Raw genomic sequence first — 21,236 nt, forward strand, 5'->3', positions numbered from 1 at the left:
ATAGTTTTAAAAATCTGAAAAATGGTGGATTTTCAGGTTGTTAAAAAGGTGTGAATAATGTAGTTGTTCCTGTCTTGCATATCACTGTATTTGTTTCTGAGTCTTATTTTATTTAGACTGTTATTAAATACACTGCATTGTACTAATTAATTCTAACTTTCCTTCCTTCTGATAAGGCTGCAGGTGAATATGTTGACATAAGAGAAGAAATTGAAGATGATAGCATTGAAACAAAAGGTAACTGATTTAAAATCAACATGCCTTAAAATACTAGTAAAGCAAAATATTCTCTATGTGGGATTGAATAAATTACCACATTTCATTATGTTCTTTACATTAAAAGAATTGCTTTATTCAAGTAAAAAAATTACTAATCCTATGGTGTGATGGATTCTGTCCCTCAATTTCATGTAGATTCTCTGCTCTCCCATGCTAGCCATCAGCTAGACATTTGGGTGATATTTTTCCTTTAAAGAGTCTACATTGGGAGTTTGAAGTTCTCTGGAAGAAGAGAGGCAGAAAATAAATTAGGCTGGCTCCAGGAGAGAGGGCTGGAGAAGACTTTTTTGTTTTGCATTAAAGTATGAGTTTTACAACAGAAGTAAACTAGAAAAACTCAGATTGTGCCTGTTAGGGGGGAAATGTGTGATCAGTGTCAGCAGGGTGGGGATGAAGCAGAGACAGGGAGGAGATGTCAGGGGACAATGTAAATGTCTCAGCCTGGGGTGTTCCATGACTGGCAGGGAACAAACACTGCAGAAGTCCTGGTGTGCAGCTCCTGCACATGTGCTGCAGAAATGCTTCCCAAAGATTGCTGGAGAGGACACTGGAAAGCAAAGGTAGTTGTGCTAAGGAATTAATTGGATAATTTCTGTGCTATCTGAAGCAGTGCCTGATAGGACTCAGATGAAGTTGGAGGTACAAGTAATATTACAGTCTGAAAATAGCATCACTTGGACATTTTTAGGAGGAGCAGATTTGCAGAGGGCTATGGGCAGTTCATTGTTACATTTTCCTAGAATAAATCAAAATAATCTTTATATGCCAAGGCTGATTAAGGGGGTGTCTCTACTACGGGTACATGCCATTGCAAAATAGGAGTAACATTCTAGGAAATTCATCCCACAATAACAGTGTTAATGCAGCACTGTGCTATGCATGCCAGCATTTGTGCAGCTTTTTTTGTATCCTAAACTTACTTCATCACTGTTGTCCTGTGTTGTCCTTAACTTTTGCTGAAAATCCGTTAAGTGGAAATTACCAGTGTAAGTGGAAATTACCAGTGTTTTGTCTCAGCACTCATCTGTGCTGTCACTGAGAGAGAAGTAGCTGAGAGACCAGCTTAGTGGTTGAGGCAGGCTGGGCATCATCAGCCTAAGAAATGGTTTTGTTCATGTGGAAATGGGCTGTATCTCAGAGGAAGGCAAACACAAGTATCCTGAGCATCTCCTCAGTTTCTTGCTACCTCCTCATCTTCTGGATTTTACTACTTCACTTTTTTTGGCTAGTGTATGAAGGTAATGGTGGTGGTTTGAGGTAACAGTGGATGCTGGAGCAGAAAGTGGTTTTCCCTCTGTTGTCTTTTTGATCTGACCTGGTTTCCTAGCTGACAGAGGTTGTGTTGAATTAGGAGGGAGAATCACTGGCATGTTGAAGCAATTGCTGGTGATCAGGAAGCTGTGTGCTTACCTTGGTAGTCAAGTCAGTGGTTAATGCTGAAGGGTGACAGAAACTGGGAGGGCACAAATTGACAATCAAATTGAAATAGATTGTTAACTAATCCTTTCAATTTTATTTATTAATTTTGTAATTATAGCAAATGAAATCCTCACAAGGTACTCTGATTGCTTGGCTTACCTCAATTTATATTCAGATCTCACTAAAACACATTTTAGCCTTTTCTTAACAAGAAGATGAAAAGTGCTATCCCATGGAAGAGTAGGGGACACTCATTCCAGCATTACTTGCAGTCACCTGTTTGCTTTTTAATGTTGCTGTTGAATTTGTATTTAACTCAGGATTAAAGTATAAGCTGACGTATTTGAATAAGGATATCTTTAAGCCATGAGTTCTTAAAATTTAAAAAAAAATGGCTGCACAGTTGGTTAATAGAGATTTTAAAACACAAAGGATGCTGAGTAATGAGGACACTGAAATACTGTTGATTGGAATCACAAAGCAGTTTCATAAAGAGCCACTGGAGTCCCACTGCATTTGTGGCAGTGGTGGAAGGGAGGATGGCTCCTCATTCCTGGGAAGAGGGCAGGGACCTTCCCTGGGAGCTCTCAGGAGCAGGCAGTGCCCCCAGGAGAGCTGCTCTTGGGGAAAAGGGGTTAAACACACAGGCCTGCCCTTCACCCTGACAGGGCTGAAGCATTAGGATTTGTTCCCTATGTGCCAGACAGCACTCAGACAGGAAAAGGTATTCCCCATCCTCAATGGATGCACTGTTTTACCAGGGAGCAGGGCTTTTAAATGCCAGCAAGAACTTGTCAATGACTACTGTTCACTCACAAATGTGTATCTCAGGTCACCTCTGTGGCTTTAAATGGCTTTTATATTTGTTATTTCTGAAAGGCAGGTTTTTGTCTGATTTTCAGAATGGGTCTTTCTCACTAAATAAGTGATTGATAATGACTGGATTTTGATCAGATTTTCCAGGCTCTGGAGATGATTTTTAATGGTCTTCATTGTAAATTTTAAAAAAAGACTCTGCTCTTGAAATGTAAGTGACTGTTAAAAGTGAGCTAAAATACAAACCAGGTTTGTTTTCCCAGTTAATAAAACCTGCTGTTAATGGGACAGTGAGCAAATGTCACATTCACATGTTGGTATCTATCAGATGAAATCAAAATCTACTGTTTGGCACAAGAGGTAAAAAACCCAACATTGTAATAAAACTGTCACAGGATCAGTGTCTCCTGCTTTGTAAATAAACATCTCTCTTTTGCCTCGGTATTTCTGTAACATCCGGAGACTATTACCCTGTGCTCGTGCTCTGGTTCATTGACAGTTTCACTTAAACAGTTAAACAATAAATTGAAATGGAAAATGTTCTGCCCATATTCCTTAGTTCCTTTGTGGGTTTTTTCTCACCCCTCAGATGTTTTTTGTTGGATTTTTTGTTGGATTTTTCAGTCAGTCGCCTTAGTATTTGCATCTTCTTTTTTTATTACACAGGAAAATACCGAACTGCTCACAGACCTCATTCAAAGCCAAAAGTATCAAATGTTTTTGAGGTAGATTTTCCAGCAAATGGAAGCGATACAAAGCCAATGGGCCGTTTTCAGTCGGAGGAGGAGCTGTGGGCCCGCTTAGAAGAGCTTGAGAGACAAGAAGAGATCCTTGGTGAACTTGACAGGTAAGCACTGCTGAGGCACAGGCAGGGCTGGAGTTCAGAGAGCTGTGAGTGTCAGGCTGTTGGTACACAGAGGGTCTCACAGCAGGGCAAATAGCTGACCACACAGATGGAATTAAAATTATAATAGGTGGAAGGAGGGTGGGACATGAACAAAGCACTCACTGCAATGCCAGAGCTCCTAAAATCTGCCTCTGTGCAACCACAGCAGCCCAGCCTTCTGGTATTTTTTTCTTTAAGATGAAGAGGAGGAAGTGAAATTCATTTCCCACAGGCAGTGAAAAAATTCATAGTTTTCCATGTGGGAGTTATACATTTAATGCTCAGTGACTTCCTTAGGTCTATTCCAATCCTCAAGTAATACATGGGTTGTTAGCCATGATGTCACAGTTTGGGTATTTCCAGTTGGTGTGGGAAGGACACAGTCATTGTTAGAGGGCACAGAGAAGTTTCACAGTCTGTCTAAAAATATAACACCTGGGTAAAGAAAGTTACATAGAGGCGAGTTCATTTTTTTGTATGTTTGTGTCTCTCAGGAGTGTGAATTGCCTCTGTTCACTGAGGTATTTTTCATTCCTTAGGATGCCTGATGCAGTTGAGGAAAATGGAGAAGATGCAACCTCTTCTGAAGAGGAGAAGGAGGATAAGGAGACAGATGTGAATGGGATGTGTAGGGCAGAGGACTGTATTACTCAGGACAACTTCCATAAAGAACTTGCAAATTCAGGCTTGTTTCTGGGCCAAGTTAATGGCTCGACTTACTATCACAGTGATGACGAAGATGACAGAGATGTTGGAGATAACTCTATTCCAACTATTTTTTTCTCTCACACTGTGGAGCCTAAAAGGGTTTGTACTTTATTTAATTTTTATCTTTTGTTCAAGAGATTACATAAAATACATATGTCGTATCTGAACCTGAAAATTTTAGATCTGTAGATGTAGTAGAAGGCTAACTGGAGGTGACATTTGGGTTTTTTTCTAATTGTTAAAAACCCACTCTTTAGATCCTGCAGTCCTAAATACGGTATTAAAAAATCATCTTCACATGCCTGCCTTGCTGTTCTGGCTTCTGACTGTTGTAAAAGGCAGTATCCTGTCTAGGAGTTTTTAAAATGACTTCTTAATCTTTGAACAGCTCAGCTGTTGAGCAGAGCTTGAATAAGCAGACTGTCATATTTTATATGCAAAATATGTGCACATTAGGGCAAAGAAATGCCCCAGCCTAGTATAAGTGATAGAGAATAAACAGTGCACACTATGAATGTTGCCATTCATACATTTGTTTAACTTACCTATGCTTCCTAGTTGCCAGCTGCTTGGATAAGAGAACGTCAGAGTCAGTTGATCTGCAGCCTGGTGATTGTTGATTTTATGGTCTAGACCATCATTTGTGTTCAATTTTCAGGTAAGAATAAACACAGGAAAAAATACTACTTTGAAATTCAGCGAAAAGAAAGAAGAGGCCAAGCGTAAAAGGAAGAACAGCAGTGGCAATGGCCATGCAACTCCAGAGCTGCCCAACATCAAAACCCCAGCAGACATTTACCGGTGGGTAATTTATGGTGGGGCTTTCTCCTGAGCAGGCCTTCTCCTTTCTTCTCTGTCCACCTAGAGTGTGAAACCCCATCTACAGTTTCCTGAAAGAAACAGCTGGAACCAAATTTACTACTTAAAAATGAAAGTTTTGTGCCTTCTGCATGGTTGCTGTGCTTTCATATTCATAAAATATTTCTGAGCTTAACACTTCCTTTTTCAAATAGCAATTCTTCATTTACCTGCTTTTTCAGAGCTTTGAAATGGATGTAAATGTGCCAGTACATACCATCCTCAGAAAGGAATGCAACAGTTACATTTTTTGGTTTTTTGCAATTTTTTTCTGTGTTTGTTTTCAAACAGAACTGACCAGATCTACCAGTTGTAATACTTTTGCTTTCCTTGTTATTGATTTGCTGGGCTCTGTTTCTTCCTTTCTGTGAATTCAAAACATACTCAGCTCTTTGCTTGCATAGTTTCTTTTGAATTACCTCTCTCCTGGCTTCAGTCTGTCACTTACTGTATTCTCCATAAAAAGTACTGCTCACCTGTAGGACACCCACACATAGAGAGCTTCAAAAACAATGCTGGGCTTAGTGGATTGTACAAAACACCAAGGTGACAGGATAGTTAAAACAAGTATTTAGGCCTGTAAAGATAAACACAGACACCTATTGGATTGGTTGATGAAATGGTGGTGAAAATCCCACTGTTATTTGTGTACCTGAATATGTTAAACATGTCACAAAGTGTGAAACATGAAACCATGTCCTCTAATTGCAGCTGCTGTGGCATCATCTTCTGTAGAGATATATTTCCATGAGTGCCTGATGAATAAAGCTGTTAGAAACAAGTAACACCCTTAAAACTCATCCAGTCATTGGGCTCCTCCTTTATGAGTTTGATAAAATTGGCATTGTCTTCTCATTCTCCTCCACCCATCCTTGACTTTCTCAAGTCATGGAGCGGGAGCACAAGAAGCATCTTTGTCAGTTCACAGTCTGCTAGTACTTGAAAAGTGTCTTCCTGTTGATCTAATCTTAAAAGCTGATTTTTAAAATTTTGTTTCTAATTGAAAGCAGATTATGACACTTGTCAGGAAAAAGCTCCATCTTTTCCATGTGCAACGAATGTTTCAAATATTTGTTTTTGTATTCTACATTTGACAAGGACATAACTCTAGAAGACATTCCCAGATTGTGATCTGATTCTCTACAGAAACAACCGTGGTCATCATTTAGTGTACCTTTTTTCTAACTTTTTCTAACTCACACCTTTCAGTTTTCTAACATTGTTCAAAGAGCAATGTATTTTCTGCTGAAAGTAAGTATCAACTTAATGCTTGAATAAAGGGCATAACAGCATTCACTCTGCAGCACTGATTCTTGTACATTGGTAAATAAAGTGCCTCTGAAGGTACAGTATTGTGATTCTGCAGCGAAAAAGTTGGGAAGGCACATCATAATTAATTTGTACAAAAGACAAAGCAAGATCACTGTAAATTTGTCATCTGATCCTGAAATGGTTTATTAAAGCTAACATTTTCCTTTCTAGAGTCTTTGTTGATGTTGTGAATGGAGAATATGTCCCTCGTAAATCAATTCTGAAGTCTCGAAGCAGAGAGAACAGTGTTTGTAGCGATACCAGTGAGAACAGTGCTGCTGAGTTTGATGACAGACGAGGAGTTCAGAGGAGTGTTAGCTATGATGAAGCCACTCAGAGTGACAACAGCGAAGGCATCCTGGAGGAAGAGGAGGGGGAAGGGCAGCAGCAGCTACTGAAAAAGCTTCCTCCCTCTTCAGGGACAACTGAGGTACAGTTTTTAATTCATTATTGATTGTTGGCAGGGATAAAAATGAGAAATCTAATGATTGTAGATGCCTATACCATCTGTTTGATTTCTTTAAAATAATTTCCTAACTCCTACCTGGTTTGCTTCAGAAGGACATCCCAGGTGTCACACACATCCTGGGGGCAGAGGGAGGAGCTGCTCATGTGGCTTCCCCAAGACTTGAAGCTATTCCATAAAGATCCAAAAAGTGGTCACTCACTGGTGTTAATGAAAGCTGTGTGCTGGGTCATCCTGACCATTTCACTGCAGGAAGACAGCAGGATTTTAGACAAAAGGAGGGAAATCTGTACTTTGTAACTGATGAAAGGGAAGAGGTGATTCTCTAACCTGTATTGCACTTCTAGACAGCTGATTTCCAAGGAGTGTTTCAAGTTTAAAACACATAGATATCAGCTGAATTACTATTTTGATGTGCCAATAGCAGAGAACTTGCCTGGTGGAAGGAAGCATTGCACCCCTGCTCGTCCTACTCCAGATTAGGCATTAGTGATCCCAGGCAAATCTGTTTACATGTGTTTGGAAAGTTCAGGGCTTCATCATAAGAGGAAGACAGTAAGATGTAAGGGAAAATGGACAGTTGCTTAGTGACTGGGTGAATACAAGAATTAAATGTAGAAAGTCGTGGCATAACGTGTTCATTTCTGTTTTGTAAGAACTTAACACTAATTTTTTCGAACTAGGTAAAACTTGAGTCTTCAGTAGTTCTTAGTGCAGTGAACAAGTTCAATGAATACACTATTTTTACAAAAATTATTTTGGACAATAAATGAATTCTTCATAAAAGCTATTGTTTATCACCATTTTTCATGCAAACAACTACAGATGTATTCAGGCACAATGTGAAGATTCATGATGGAAAATTTATCTGTGGAGTTAGCACTCACATTGTATACTTTCTGGAATATATTTGCTGTATTTTTATAAAACATCTAAATACACTGTAGATGTTACCCATTAGTCTATGACCTGAATCAGGCATGATTATTCTGTACAATGTAATGTGTTTTCTAAGCACCTGAAGGAGATTGAGCAAAACACTCCAGTCAGATGTGCTTCCCTAAATGCTGTTGTTTTGCTTTTGGTTGTTTTTCTGGCTGTTTGAAATCCATTATTTCTCCATTACCATTTGCAACACAGTAACTTTTTTTTTTTTTTTTTTTTAATGTCTAATTTTACCACAATTACTTAGTTTGTGCTTTGCTTACCTGTTCTTGAAAATGAGCTTCTTGTTAGATTAACAGAGCTGTACAGGCACAGCTTTAGGCACACTTGGGCTATTGGAGCAGAAAACAAAAAACACTGCTTTTTTTGCATGTCCTGCAAGAAGAGAATGGCCAGTTTGTTTTGCTTTGTTTTTCTTGGTAACTGAGTTATGAAAAAGCAGAATTAAGCATAGTGACTAAATCTGGTGTGCATTCCTTTATGCCCAGCATGAGCATCAGACCTTGGATGTGAACTGCTTCCCCTTGTCCTTGGGCATGCTGAATTCTCTGTTTTCAATACATAGTGGAGTGATTTATTCTTAAATATGTTTATGAAAAGTAGTTCTGAGCTGCTTGTTTTCCAAGAATCATGGTCATTTCTTTGCTAAGTTGAAAAGGATTGTCACATAATTGGCTGCATATAAATTACAATTTTTAAACATTAAATGTTTTTATTAGGCCTTTTATAGAGAGAAATAGTTGGAAGCAAGTTTGCTGTTCTCTTAAATATAAATTGCTTTCATCATTTTTTGATCATATTTGGTAGGGAGAAAAGAAGAAACAAAATATGTGATTGTCAGTTTGTATGCAGAGTTTCAGTTTGATGCAATTAGAAGATACTAAGTCATTAAATGACGTACTATGGAAGTGCTGACATCAACTTAGCAAAGTGTCTCCATTTCTTATCCAAAATGCAACTGTGTATTACATCAGCTGTTTTATTTCTTGAGTGTGTGTCAGTGAGGAAGTACATTTTTACATCATTTATGCAGTAGGAATGAGATTAAGTAGTACTTTTAAGATACTGTCTTTCATTCAGTCATCTTTGAACAAGCTGTATTTTGAGGTTAATTACAATGTGGTTACTTATGCAGGCAACAATCATTGATTTAAGGGTATTTCTTTACTTTTGATTAGAAGAAATAACAATTCTAATCAGGCTAATATAGGGTAATGACCTTATGGGCATAGCTTCACATTTGCATTTTATTAGCTCATTCTGAGTATTCTCTTCTGTTGTAGGCATTTTCTGGAACTGTCATAGAAAAGGAGCCTTTGTCTCCCTCCTTCGTACCACACCCAGTCCTCGCTCACCCGGTGCTGCCGACCATTCTGGAGCGCAAAGCGGAGGAGCTCTCGTCCGACGCCCCAGAGGAGCCTGTCAGGAGGATTTCCAAATTCAGAGCTGCCAGGATGCAGCAGACTCAGTAGGTGCTGCCGAGCCCAAGCAGGAGGGCTCTTGCCTGGTTTCACCTCTGGAGATTATATAAAGCCTTCTCCATAGCACCCACCCAGTTACCAGGGTGTCCTGTGGTAATTTGGCACCGGTTATCTCCTCAACGTTTACTGGCAGCATTAGGAAAACAAACACTTCAGTGTTTGAACACTTGAGTATTCATCTTATTTTGTCGGTTTCCCTCTGTGCTGTCAGCACCTTTGTATATGTTTGCCTTATGATAGCAGCACTTGGGTTCTTTTTCAAAAACTGTTCCTTACATACATTGTTTTTGTGTTTAAACCTAAATACAGGCAGTTTTGTGCCAGCTGTGATGTTCTACATACCATATGGGCCATTTTAAGGAAACTTTTCACATTTCAAATAGATTCACCAATTATATTACATTACTTGCTTTAGCATTTTAAGACACACTTGTATTCACATTGCTGTAGGTTTTGCGACTAGGTGTCTGCTAAAAGTTTTTTTCCTTCTTTCAAACCTCTCTGATATCTCACTGTACAGGTCTATAAAATGCCAGGTTCATGTACATTGCAGGGAAGTTTCTTTGATGGAAAAGGGTATTTTGTAAAATTAAATTTTCAGTAAAAAAGCTGTGAAACTCGTGTGGTTTTTGTTGCTTTACTACTAATTTGGAAGCACCACAGAGAGGTTTTTATTTTGAACTTGCATTTCTAGCTTGAAGTGTTTACTACCACATGGACATGAAAGCAGTCCATTCTCTTCTGCCATTGTGTTTTAACCTCCTGCTAATGAATGTCCATGGAAATTGAATGCTCTTAAAGAGAGAAGCATAAACTCAGACTCTTGATTACAAAATCTCCTAGTTCTTTTGTATACTCAGAAAACATTGTAATTGTCTTGGGAATGCCCAGAGGGAGTCAGCACTAAGGAAAAATGTCTTAATGCTTCAGCTTTATTTCAAAATGCAACAGCACTGCAGCACTCAGGGTACAGTTTGGTGTATCCTTCTCGTGACTGAGAGCAGTCCTGGCTTCAGGATTCCCTGCCCAGCAGCTCCTTCCAATCTTCTTCCCATCCCCTCGTTTTGCTGACACAGCTTTTGTTGTTTGGAGCCACCCTTGAGTGATAAAAGGTGACAGAGATGGGCTTTAAAAACAAACAGCTGGGTTTGGGTTAATTTTTTTTTTCATTAGTGTGTGGGTTTTTGAAGCTAGCGAGTTTCCTAATCTCTCAGGATGTCTGTATCAGCACAAGAGGGGTTGTGTGTTGAGCCAAGGACAAGGGAAAAGGATGGCAGAGGACGTGGGGAGCCTGGAGTACCTTAAACTGATGGTGCTCTCCAGCTGACACTGTTAAGCCCCAGCCTTAAAAGTGAGGCAGGAAGACTTGGGAAGGGTAGGAAGGGACTGTGACTGTAAATGGGCAGTCTGAGAGCCATCAGCATGATTTTCCAAATCTTGGCAATCAGGGCATCAGCTAGTGCTGTTTCCTCACCTTCCCCCTAAAATAACTGGACCTCATACCTGGATCCTTTGCTCTCAGATCACAGCAGATGAGCACTCTGTGGAACTCTGCTGTCCCCTGCTCAGAGTCTGGGAAGCCACAGTGGTTTCATGGGCAGAAAGCACTGGCCAAGTGTGGCAGCAGGAGGGGCTCACTGCTGGGGGAGCAGCCCACCACAACTGGGGGCCACAATTCCCCCTCGGGCCAGAGCAAATTGCTTGGCTGCAGGAGGAGCTGCAGGGAAAGTTGTGCAGCCCCCTGTGCCCGCAGCACTCCGGCTGGAGGGGCAAGCGCCGCTCCCAGCACGTCCTGAGAGTCACGTTGAAAGTGTTAATGATTAACTTGATTCATGCTCAAATGCATTTTTTTTTTTTTTTAAAGCATATTGCATTAGTACTAAAATAAGCCATCAATGCCAGTCCACCCTCTATTCACGGCTAAATATTTAAAGGAGGTTATTTATAGCTTCTTTAATGAATTCTTGGCTAAACAAAATGAAATTATGTCCTAGAAAAGTAGAAGCTATTTTGTAACCAGAACAGTGCAACTGTAAAATATAGTTCCATGAATATGTATTTTAAATAACAAGGGGTTGAGATCCAAGACTACCAGACATGGGTAATTAGAGGAAAACTGAGAGAAAGAAAGGGGGAGAGAGAGAGAAAAACCCCTTTAAAAAGATTTATTTAGATACCTTCTAAAATACTTCCCACTTCCAGTTACTTCAACAAACCAAATACCCCTTGTCACCATAGATCAGTTTCAAATAAAAATTAATTCCTTGCTTGTTTTCTTTTTTTTTCCACTCCCCTTTTTTCACATCCCTGCTCACAGGAAAAAGTAGGATAAATGCACCTTGGGTTTTAATGAATTATGGCCTCGGTTCAGGGAAGCATCCTTACTCAGGAATGCACTTTGGCATGTGCTTATGTCTCAAAGATTTTGTAAAGAAGAATGTATTTAACCACATGCTTAAAACTAAGCACATGAGTGTTTTCCCTAATAGGGAGCCTGAGTGTGTCTGTTTCTTTCTGCAGTATATTTAATTGTCAGAGGGCTCACAGGCTGGAATGAGCCTTCGTCTTTCCTCTCCTCACTTGGGCTTTAGCAGCAGACTCACTTGCAGTGCCTAGAGCAAGAGAGATGGCTGTAGGCATTTTATAGAATGTTTACAAACACCAAAGAACAACAAAAAAAATTTAAATCTATCAAAGCAGATAAAAATCTAAGCAGTAAAAAGTAACCATGTGAAGGCCTGTCTCTATGAGGACCTAAAATTTGCTTTCTCTGCAACACTGGAGCCAAGAAGTGCTGCAGGTGACCACCAACACATGGGTGAAGTAAACATGGGATGGAGCAACAGATCCCCAAACTGGAGGCATGAAGAGCTCCTGGAGGGAAATTCATCTTCATATGTCTTTTTGCCCCCAGTGCTACTGTTTGAATTTTGACTTAAGTAATAATAAGGGTACATTTTAATTCTGAAATCCCTTGGGTGACTTTGTGCTGCTGCAAGGCTCCGTCTGCCAAGGAGTGCTGCTGGGCATGGGGATGAGGAAGGGCTGTTGGCTTTCCTAGTGCTCCCAAAGGTTTTTTGGCATGTCCTCAGCAGCAGTGTGGCCTGGCTGGGGCAGCTGGGGCTGCTGTGCCTGCGGTGGCACCGGCTGTGAGGAGCCCTTGGCTGTGCAGGGTGCCAGGCACACGGACAGGTGGGTGAGCCCGGCACGGGGACCGGACAGGGTGGTGGCAGCAGCCACGGGGACACGGCCGTGTGCCCCAGCTGAGTCCCATCGCCCCACACAGCCCTCTGCGCTGAAGCATCAATCAGGCACTGCAAATGGGAGAAAGTAGCTGCCCCTAAATCCTCGACTGCCCCCAGGTGTGTTGGGCACCTGCCCGTACCCAGCGAGCTGCTGGCTGGTGCTGTGGCTGGAAGAGCTGCAGGGAGGAGGAGGAGATGCCGAGTGCTCCGTGCTGGGAGGAGAGACCCGTCCGGGGCCGGTGGGGCTGGGAGCCAGTTCTGGGGTACCTGATCCATCTCCCTCTCCGGGGTAAGACGAGCTGCACTTCGCTTTGCACCGCTCACTTGGGCCATCTAAAGCAGCAGATCTTTGGGTGTCTCACGAATGTCTAAACCAGCTGTTTTGGCTGTTCATTTTAACCAAGTGATTTATGCCGCAAAAAACGAGCTGGGATTAAAAGAAATCAGATGTGTGCGTTTGGAATGCAGCGCCTCTGCGTTACAAATAGCTCCTCTCTAACCCACATTAACCCCACGATACGTGAATTTTGCCAACTCCCGCTGCGTCTTTTAAATCAAGCCCAGCAAATCGTTCCCGGGTGCGTAGAGAGGAGAGCCTTGCCTTCCCTTCCCTTCCCTTCCCTTCCCTTCCCTTCCCTTCCCTTCCCTTCCCTTCCCTTCCCTTCCCTTCCCTTCCCTTCCCTTCCCTCCCTCGCTGCGGGCGCTGGCCGGGAGGGGGCGCTGGCGGGCGCGGCGGAGAGCTGCCAGTCAGGCGCTGATTTATTATTCATTTGTGTTATAGGTGGGGTGTGCAGACAGTTACTGTAATAATTACCCGGACTGGAGCGTTTCCTTGGCAACCGGGGTTTTTTTCTCCATTCATGCTGTTGCGGAGAGTACGCCTGTAAAGCATGACATTGCTGTATTCGGGGGTTTGTTGCCCTCCCGCTGCTCCGGGTTTGAGGTTAGTTACAGCATCACAAGGTGCTCTCGAGCATAAAAAGCTCAGGCTGGGATTAAAGCACGCAGGGAACGCTAGCGCCAAGTCTTTCCTTCCGCTGTCTCACTTTTAAGTAACAAGGTTATAAAAATGCAAATGCCATCTTGGGGTTGTTAATAACTAATATTGGGAAGAATTCCTGCAAGTTGTAAAATATTTTTTTTTAATTTTTTTTTGTAAACGAAACAGAGCCCAGGTGAGTCGGCTCCTTGTGTTTTACACCGGTCTTGTGGAAATAATGTTTGCAAAAAAAGAGACTTGCAGCTTGATCCAGCCTTGCGGTGTTTGGCGTCATAAATCAATGGGAACTGCTCCATGCAGCTAATGATAAGGTGGTATTTGTTGTTTATCCTGCTTTATGGTAATGGTTTGGGAGGAGGAGGGTGCTGTGTCCTTCCTGAAGGAGCAGGAGTAATCTTTGGTGTGGTAACGGAGTAACAGAAACCACATCTATTATCGGAGATCTATAAATGAATCATATTATCCTACATTTTTAGGCTTACTAGAGCGCTCATTTTCAGAAACTTACATCAAGCACTGTGCAAGGATGAAAAGTAGTATTTTTCCATCCCTGCTGCACGAGGCAGAGGGAATTCATGATGCAATCTAGCACCGAGATGGGGAATTTTCACCCGTTAAAATTTCGAAGTAAGATGCTAAAACATGATTACATCTGGAAGGATTGTAATCTGCCAGCAGCGTGCTCCTCTCAGAAGGGTGGGCTGGGGATTAATGGGGCGACCCTGTGCTCTGGGATCCCGGCTTGTCCGTGAAGTTATCTCTTGGAAAGGTTAATGGTGATACTAAAGTAAAAAAACCAGCCTCTGATACATCCTCCCTCTCTTCCCAGCTGTCCTGCCACCACCTGTCCGGGGTTACACTTGTGGAGGTGCATCCCTGTGGGGACGGTGCACCCACTGCTGCCCTGCCTGGTGACAAATCCCGGCTTCCAGGCCACAAAGAGCCATTGGCAGCTGGCCAGGAGAGCCTGCCTGCCCCTGCTTGGGGTGAAATGGGGCTGAGCATCCCGCAGACCCAGGGCCAAGCAGCCCCTGGCAGTGACACTGGGTGCCTGCAGCCAGCTGCTGGTCCCTCGGGGACTGGGGCTGGCAGCAGGGGTTGCCTTTTCCCCTGGAGCAGGACCAGGGCTGAGCATTGCAGGATGATGCTGAGGGTCCCAGCAGTGCCACTCTGGGGCTGTGTGGGGTCAGCCCCTTGTGAGCCACAGCATCTCCAGCACAGGGCATCCCCCAGATTCCTCCACAAGCCCCATCCCAGCCAGGATTCCCACTCAGCAATCCCCCCTCAGTCCCTGCCAGGGCCCAGGGAGCCACCGGGGCTGCGCTGCCAGAGGTGCCTGGGCGAGCTGGCTGCAATACTTGGGTTGTCATCAATGCAAATCATTCACACTAATTCCTTCAGATTTGGATTTAAGTTTTAAAGAAAGCTTCAAGTTACCTCAAAATAGCTTAGTAATTATTTTAATAACTTGTGTGAGCAGGAACAATACCCACAGTGTCAATTCTGGCTCGCAAAATGTTTTTTTCAACTGTTCTGAGGAAAAAACAGCGAACAGTTCAACAGCTTAAATACAAGCGAGTGGATCTCTGGAGATTAATCTGTCTGGTGTTCCTCAGGTAAAGACTTCTGCACAATTTAACAAAGGAAATAATTTTCCTATTTTTATAATGCATGTCTCTCTGTGGTATAAATTACTAAAACCATGCTGCTTATCCCCAGTAATGTTATAGATGCAGATAATTTACTGTGTATCACGTTATCAGTTCATTAAAGAGATGCAATAAAATCATTATTTACTAAGAAACAGCAACCCTTGCAATATCTTGTCAGAGAAATTGGCTGATGCAAGAGGATCATATTTAAGCCTATATTCACAATAGCCCTTTAAACATTTCATCTGCTTCCCACTTGAGTTGCAGGAGGGAGCTGCTCTCCCCGCAGCCCTTGGGCGGCCGCAGCAAAGTTGAGCTCAGCCTGTCCAGCCCTGCCTGAGCCCGACCCAGCCCATCACCCCCCAGGGCACCCCACCGCCCCCGGGCCCGGCCCTGCTGCCCTGCTCCCGCCCCTCCCTAAAGGCTGCCAAAATATTAAGGGAGGTTTAGGCATTTCCTACCCCATCCCCCTCTTCTCCTCTGCCTAAAGATTACTCTGCATCCTAGACAAAGGAAATATTTAAACTGTTAAATCTGAACAAAGATACAGTCTGCGTATGACTTCTCTGAAGCCCTATAAAAATTCTTTAAAATTGCCTATTCACTCAAATTTACTGAGTGTAGCAAAAATGTCAAAGGCATAAAGTCAGAGAAGATTGAATAAAATAATGCAGAAAGACAGATTAGTCATGCACAGACCCACACAGCCTTTCACAGCACACAATACCACTTTTTATTACCGCTCTATCTTTACAAAGACTATGTTCAATACATAGAGGATGATACATGGTCAGTCATGTAATCTGCCTTTGATTCCAAGACTCATTTATCTGGGCCCTTTTCACAAAGACATTGATGAGAGATTTCAGTGTTTTCAGTGCATTGTTTTATTTATCATATATAATGGCTGGTGGAAAAAAATAGGAATTATGTCAGAGATCCTGCATAAAGGAGTTGTATAAAAGACTCAGTGACAAAGTTTGGTAAGACACATAGTGGCTCGGCTCAGGCACACTGGTTCCTCCCCAGCCCTGTCCCCCTCCTCAAGCACTTCGAATATTGACAGCTGTCAAAAACCCCGAGGAGGGACACTGCCCCCCACCCTGCCTGCTCCCACAGCCCGCATGGGGCTGTCGCAAAATTAACAATTTTTCTGTGCTTTTAAATTTGAGCAATATTTTAATTGTTATTTTTAGCGATCTGGATTTATTATTTATACATTCACCAAAGAAAAGAGTCAGTCACAGTTTTGTATCTTGCAAATTTAATAAAGAACAGCCCTTAAGATAGAATTTCTCAGCCTGCCAGGATTGACAAAAGCCAGCTAATGCAGAAATGTCAACAGCAAACCTCATCAGCAGCCCCACCATGCCTTGCAATCAAGGCAAAGCTATGGCTTTACATAAACAATAATATATAGCTATCTAAATATCTGTGTGTGTGTGTGGAGATGCCACCTGAGCTGTGGGAGGAGGAAGGGATGTGGTGCCTGGGCTCGGTGCTGCTGGATCTCTGCTCTGTGCACTTTGGGGTTTTTTGGGGGGCCGATGCTCATCCTGTGGGATGGGGAGCCCAGTGCTGGGAAGCACTGCAGTAAATCCAGAGTGAGCTCCTTAGAGTTCTTCCAGATTCACACCAAACAAGTGGGGCTGCTTTGCCCCTTTGGATTGGCATTTTGTGGATGTGAGGGATTTGTTTTCTCCTGCATAGGGGGGTGGTTTGACCAACCCCCACCCAAAATACAGCCAGGGCTGCCCTGAGTGGGCAGTGCTGCCTCAGGGCAGGGGTGAGGCTTTATTAAATACCACAGCACTGGCTGCTGTGCACTTAAATCACCATCTTACTTGCAAAACGTCTTTCAGAAAGTGCCCCTGTAGCTTCTGGCGAAGCGAGGCTTCCCCTGAAGGCAGTCAGACGTGGGGAGAGCACAGGTGAGCCTGGCATGTCAGGAGGATACTGGGCAACAGCATCCCTACCTGCTGCAGGGCTGTGACACCCTCGGGAGGGCCTGAAATGAGGGCCTGAATTGGGAATTAGCTGCAATTCCAGCACCTTCACAGCCTGAGCCGGGTCTCCCAGGGAGCAGGCAGAATGGCCGAATTTGGAAATTATGTAGCGGCACCGAACATCCAGATGTGAGTTCTTCTATGGGGCTGGCAGAGATAAATCACAGAGGTATCCTTGACAAATATAGTAGCTTCCACTCAGGGCACAGTGTTAACCTGCACTTAAGGCTGAGGCACATGATTTAATAGGGACAGACTTGGCTGTTAAAGAAAAATCTCGTGAAGAGAAAAACGGGATGGCGATGTCAGTGGGGTGGGGGTGGCAGTGGCAGCCCCAGGAAAGGGATGGGCTGAGCCTGCTCTGGGTGTGTGCCCATGGATGAGGGGCTAGGGATGGAGCTGCAGGCTGGGGATGGAGCTGCAGGCTGGGCAGGGCTGGGGATGGAGCTGCTGGACCCATGGCAGGGCTCGATGGAGCTGCTGGGACCATGGCAGGGCTGGGATGGGATGGAGCTGCTGGGACCATGGCAGGGCTGGGGATGGAGCTGCTGGGACCATGGCAGGGCTGGGATGGGATGGGATGGAGCTGCTGGGACCATGGCAGGGCTGGATGGAGCTGCTGGACCCATGGCAGGGATGGGATGGAGCTGCTGGCATGGCAGGGATGGGATGGAGCTGCTGGGCAGGGATGGGGATGGAGCTGCTGGACCCATGGCAGGGATGGATGGAGCTGCTGGGACCATGGCAGGGATGGATGGAGCTGCTGGACCCATGGCAGGGATGGGATGGAGCTGCTGAACCCACGGCAGGGATGGGGATGGAGCTGCAGGCTGGGCAGGGCTGGGATGGGATGCAGCTGCCCGACCCACGGCAGGGCTGGGATGGGATGCAGCTGCCCGACCCACGGCAGGCTCGGTCCCTTTAACCGAGGGGAGTGATGGAGAGCCCGGCGCTGCCGCTCCGAGAGGCCCCTGTAATATAGTGCTGTGCAGCTGCAACTTAGATCGTGAGGAAAACAAAATGGGCCGACTGAAATGGAAACTTTTGTTACTTATAATGTTAATGAAACCAGTTTATCAGGCAGCGCAGAGGAAGTGGAATATTTAGTGCCATTTAATGTCTAATCATCAGCATTTCTTTGAATAAATCACATTACATTGTCTAAAACCTGAAAAGACGAAGCTGTAATAATTTTTAATATGTTGTAGTTTCATTAAAGGGACACCCTGTTTGCCATCTAGCCCTGTGTGTCTTTGGGGAGGCTGTACACGACTTGGAAGTGTGTTTGGCAGGTTCTGACACGGCTTGGTGACACTGTGACTTGGCTGTGGCGTGCCACACCGCAGAGCTGGGGGTCCTCATTTGCTCAGAGATGGTTCGTGGCCAGGCTGGAGGGTTGAGAAATGACCTGAGATTCTTTGGATCTGAACTCTAGTGGCTTTTGAATATAGCAGAAATACTTCATCTCTTTAGGCAAAATTGTATTCTTCCCATTTTCCCCATAACATCCCAGCATCATCCCACTGAGAGCTGGGGGGGTTTGCATGACCTACCTGAGAGCTGAAGTGCTCAAGGGTTTTAATCAACCAGCACAGCCCCTCTCCAGCAACCAGCCTGGGGCTCCCTGGGCATCCCAGCTGGTCCCAGTGCCCCCAGTGCCCCCAGTCCCTGCAGACCAGTGCCAGGCACGAGCACTTGGCAGCCCACAAAGGTCCTGTCCTCGCCCACCAGAGTCTTGCTCATAGCAACTTTTAAGTGAACTGCAATGAACCTATAAGTCATAATAAAATGAAATGATGACAGTTGTCTTCAAATCCATTGATTAATGGAAATATGGGTAGCTGGACACAGACTATATGGTTATAAATGGTGCTGTCAAAATAAAATAATTATTGTATTAATAAGGAAGCTGCTCAGCATTGGCCCTACTCTACCTCTAAAATATTTCAGCCCTTGATGTGTTTTGTGTTTCACGATACATCATGTGTTTTCCCAGCCAGCAGCTCGGTGCTGCACGTTTTAATACAATTACTGCTTTGCAATGTGAGCCCTTCGGATCCTGGTACATGCACCACAGCTGCAGATGGATTTTTTTATTGACTTAATACTAGTTCTAACTAGATCCTGAAGATTGACTAAGTTGGTGGAGCACATACCACTTTCAAGCAGGAATGGGAAAAAACTAGCATTTCTTATTGTACCTGAAACACTCTATGATATGTACTAAATATTATGACTACTGCGAGCCCTGCAATAATTGATTCACCCACACAGCCATTTAGTCTGTGAGCTGTTCGTTTTACAAATTCTACAATCTTTTAGAAATTCTTTCAGTGAAGAAGATTGCTGCCTGGCCTCAGATTCATTATGGTGATTGAATCCTCTTCAATAGAGAACTGTTTAAAGAGAGCACATCCCTGTGTGTCTCACTCAGAGTGAAGGCACATAGGTTAAAAGCTTGTCTGGGTGGCATAATTCACTGCTGCTGTGCCAAACAATCACATCTTATTGTGACCTTCATAAGATACAAAAAGGCAACAGTATGGAGCTAGTCTTTTTTTTATTTTATTTTTTTTAACCACAGCACAATTTTAGCTACCCAACATCTGAAGCTACCAGAATCCCTAATTAAATAACCAATTAATAATGTAGAATAGAAAGAGCTATTTTTTTTTCAGACACAAAATCATAATTAATCAGAGTACAAAAAGCTGCCTGTCTTTATATCAGGGAAATATAGACTAGGTATTTAAATATTCTAGCACACCTGAACCTTGGCCATCCGTCATTGTTATGACTTAAAACATCTCAGACTAAATTAGGTTTTGTTTGTATAGAGCAGTGAAAGTCAGATGGCTTGAATGACAAAATTAGAACATGCTCAAATCACTGAAACAAAACTGCATAAAAGGAAAGATGTGCAGGAGGAGTATTGCTCGTGTTAAGCTGAAATCCTTCTTTGTGGGATTTTTTTTCTCCTCTCCTCAAATTATTGTTTGTAACAATAGGAAGCAGAGAACAGCTCTAGGAACTCTATCAGTGTTCTTTATATACATCCCTTTTGGCACATTTATATATTAAAAGAAATAATATTGTTGTGTATAGCTGAAGCATAACCTCTGTTATTTCTACTTAGTCAAGGAAATGCCATAACAATGGATATTTTTCAAGGAAGAATATCTTTGAAACACAAGACTACAGTCATTTTGTATAGCTCACAGAGGTCAGGTTTACCAGGAATATATTTACATCTTTTTTACATTCAGAAGTTGAGGCTTTCTCCCTTTGGAAGTTTGTGGTACATTTTGGTAAAATTAAGCAAGCAGGTTTTAATAAATATTCCAAGGGGTTTAATTTTGCACAGTTCATACCTTAACCTCGACTATTCTTAATGGGCAACAAAAAAGTTCTGCTGTTTGTTCTGTGCAGGAATGGAAAGGCAGGGAGGGGAGCCAGCAGCCACAGCCTCCAGCACCAAAGTCTCTGCTGGGAAAATGGGCACCACAACACAGAAATTGCTAAATTTGCACCAAATTCTGCAGCCCTTAATTGAGCAACCCTCTTGGTGACCTCGAGGGCAGATCTGCTCAGTCAAGGGCTGCAGTATTTGGTCCCCTGTAATTGTTTCTGAGGTATAATTGATGAGAGGCTATTAATGGCTTCCAAGTTTGATAAGTGTTTAAATTCATGGTTCTTGGATCTGTCTTGTTTTAAGCATGTTGTAGGCCTCCAAATGCTTTTTTTTAGGAGGAAGTAGTTTTACAAATGTTTGTTGTGAGTGCCTATGTGACCTTGAAAGTGCCTATATAAATATCTGTATCTGTAGATATCTGTGTGAACACCTGTGGATTCTACAGAGTGGAGAGAAATTAGCAGCTTTCCTTGGGCCAGGGCTGTATACAGCAGGAAATTCTGCCTGTATTTTTATTGTTCAGCATCTTACCACAAAGGATCTCAGTCCACATAAAATTTGTTATTATCCTAGCAATAAATAATTTTGGTGACATTTATGGTATAAAACTTTGTGCGGTGTTTTTTTTATTGATAAAGCAGCTATGAATCAACATACATGAACACAATAAAAATGTACAAAATATATGTATTATAGTTCAGACTTTGTCAATAGGGCATTGCATTGATCCATTCTCTTTGGTGTTATTTGCA

General features: G+C 43.1%; 1 protein-coding gene across 1 annotated transcript in view; it reads left to right on the plus strand.

Annotated features, from left to right (window-relative positions):
* URI1 (URI1 prefoldin like chaperone) overlaps positions 1–9,790 on the plus strand; it is a 40,679-nt gene extending 30,889 nt beyond the window's left edge. Inside the window, exons 6-11 of the mRNA XM_056500627.1 lie at positions 177–237; positions 3,181–3,361; positions 3,940–4,207; positions 4,767–4,909; positions 6,449–6,707; positions 8,972–9,790. Of these exons, the coding sequence (XP_056356602.1) occupies positions 177–237; positions 3,181–3,361; positions 3,940–4,207; positions 4,767–4,909; positions 6,449–6,707; positions 8,972–9,160 (1,101 nt within the window). The 3' untranslated portion in view covers positions 9,161–9,790. The remainder of the gene's footprint in view (positions 1–176; positions 238–3,180; positions 3,362–3,939; positions 4,208–4,766; positions 4,910–6,448; positions 6,708–8,971) is intronic.
* The last annotated feature ends 11,446 nt before the right edge of the window (positions 9,791–21,236 follow it).

Source organism: Oenanthe melanoleuca, chromosome 11, assembly GCF_029582105.1.
Source record: "Oenanthe melanoleuca isolate GR-GAL-2019-014 chromosome 11, OMel1.0, whole genome shotgun sequence".
Lineage (NCBI taxonomy): Eukaryota > Metazoa > Chordata > Aves > Passeriformes > Muscicapidae > Oenanthe > Oenanthe melanoleuca.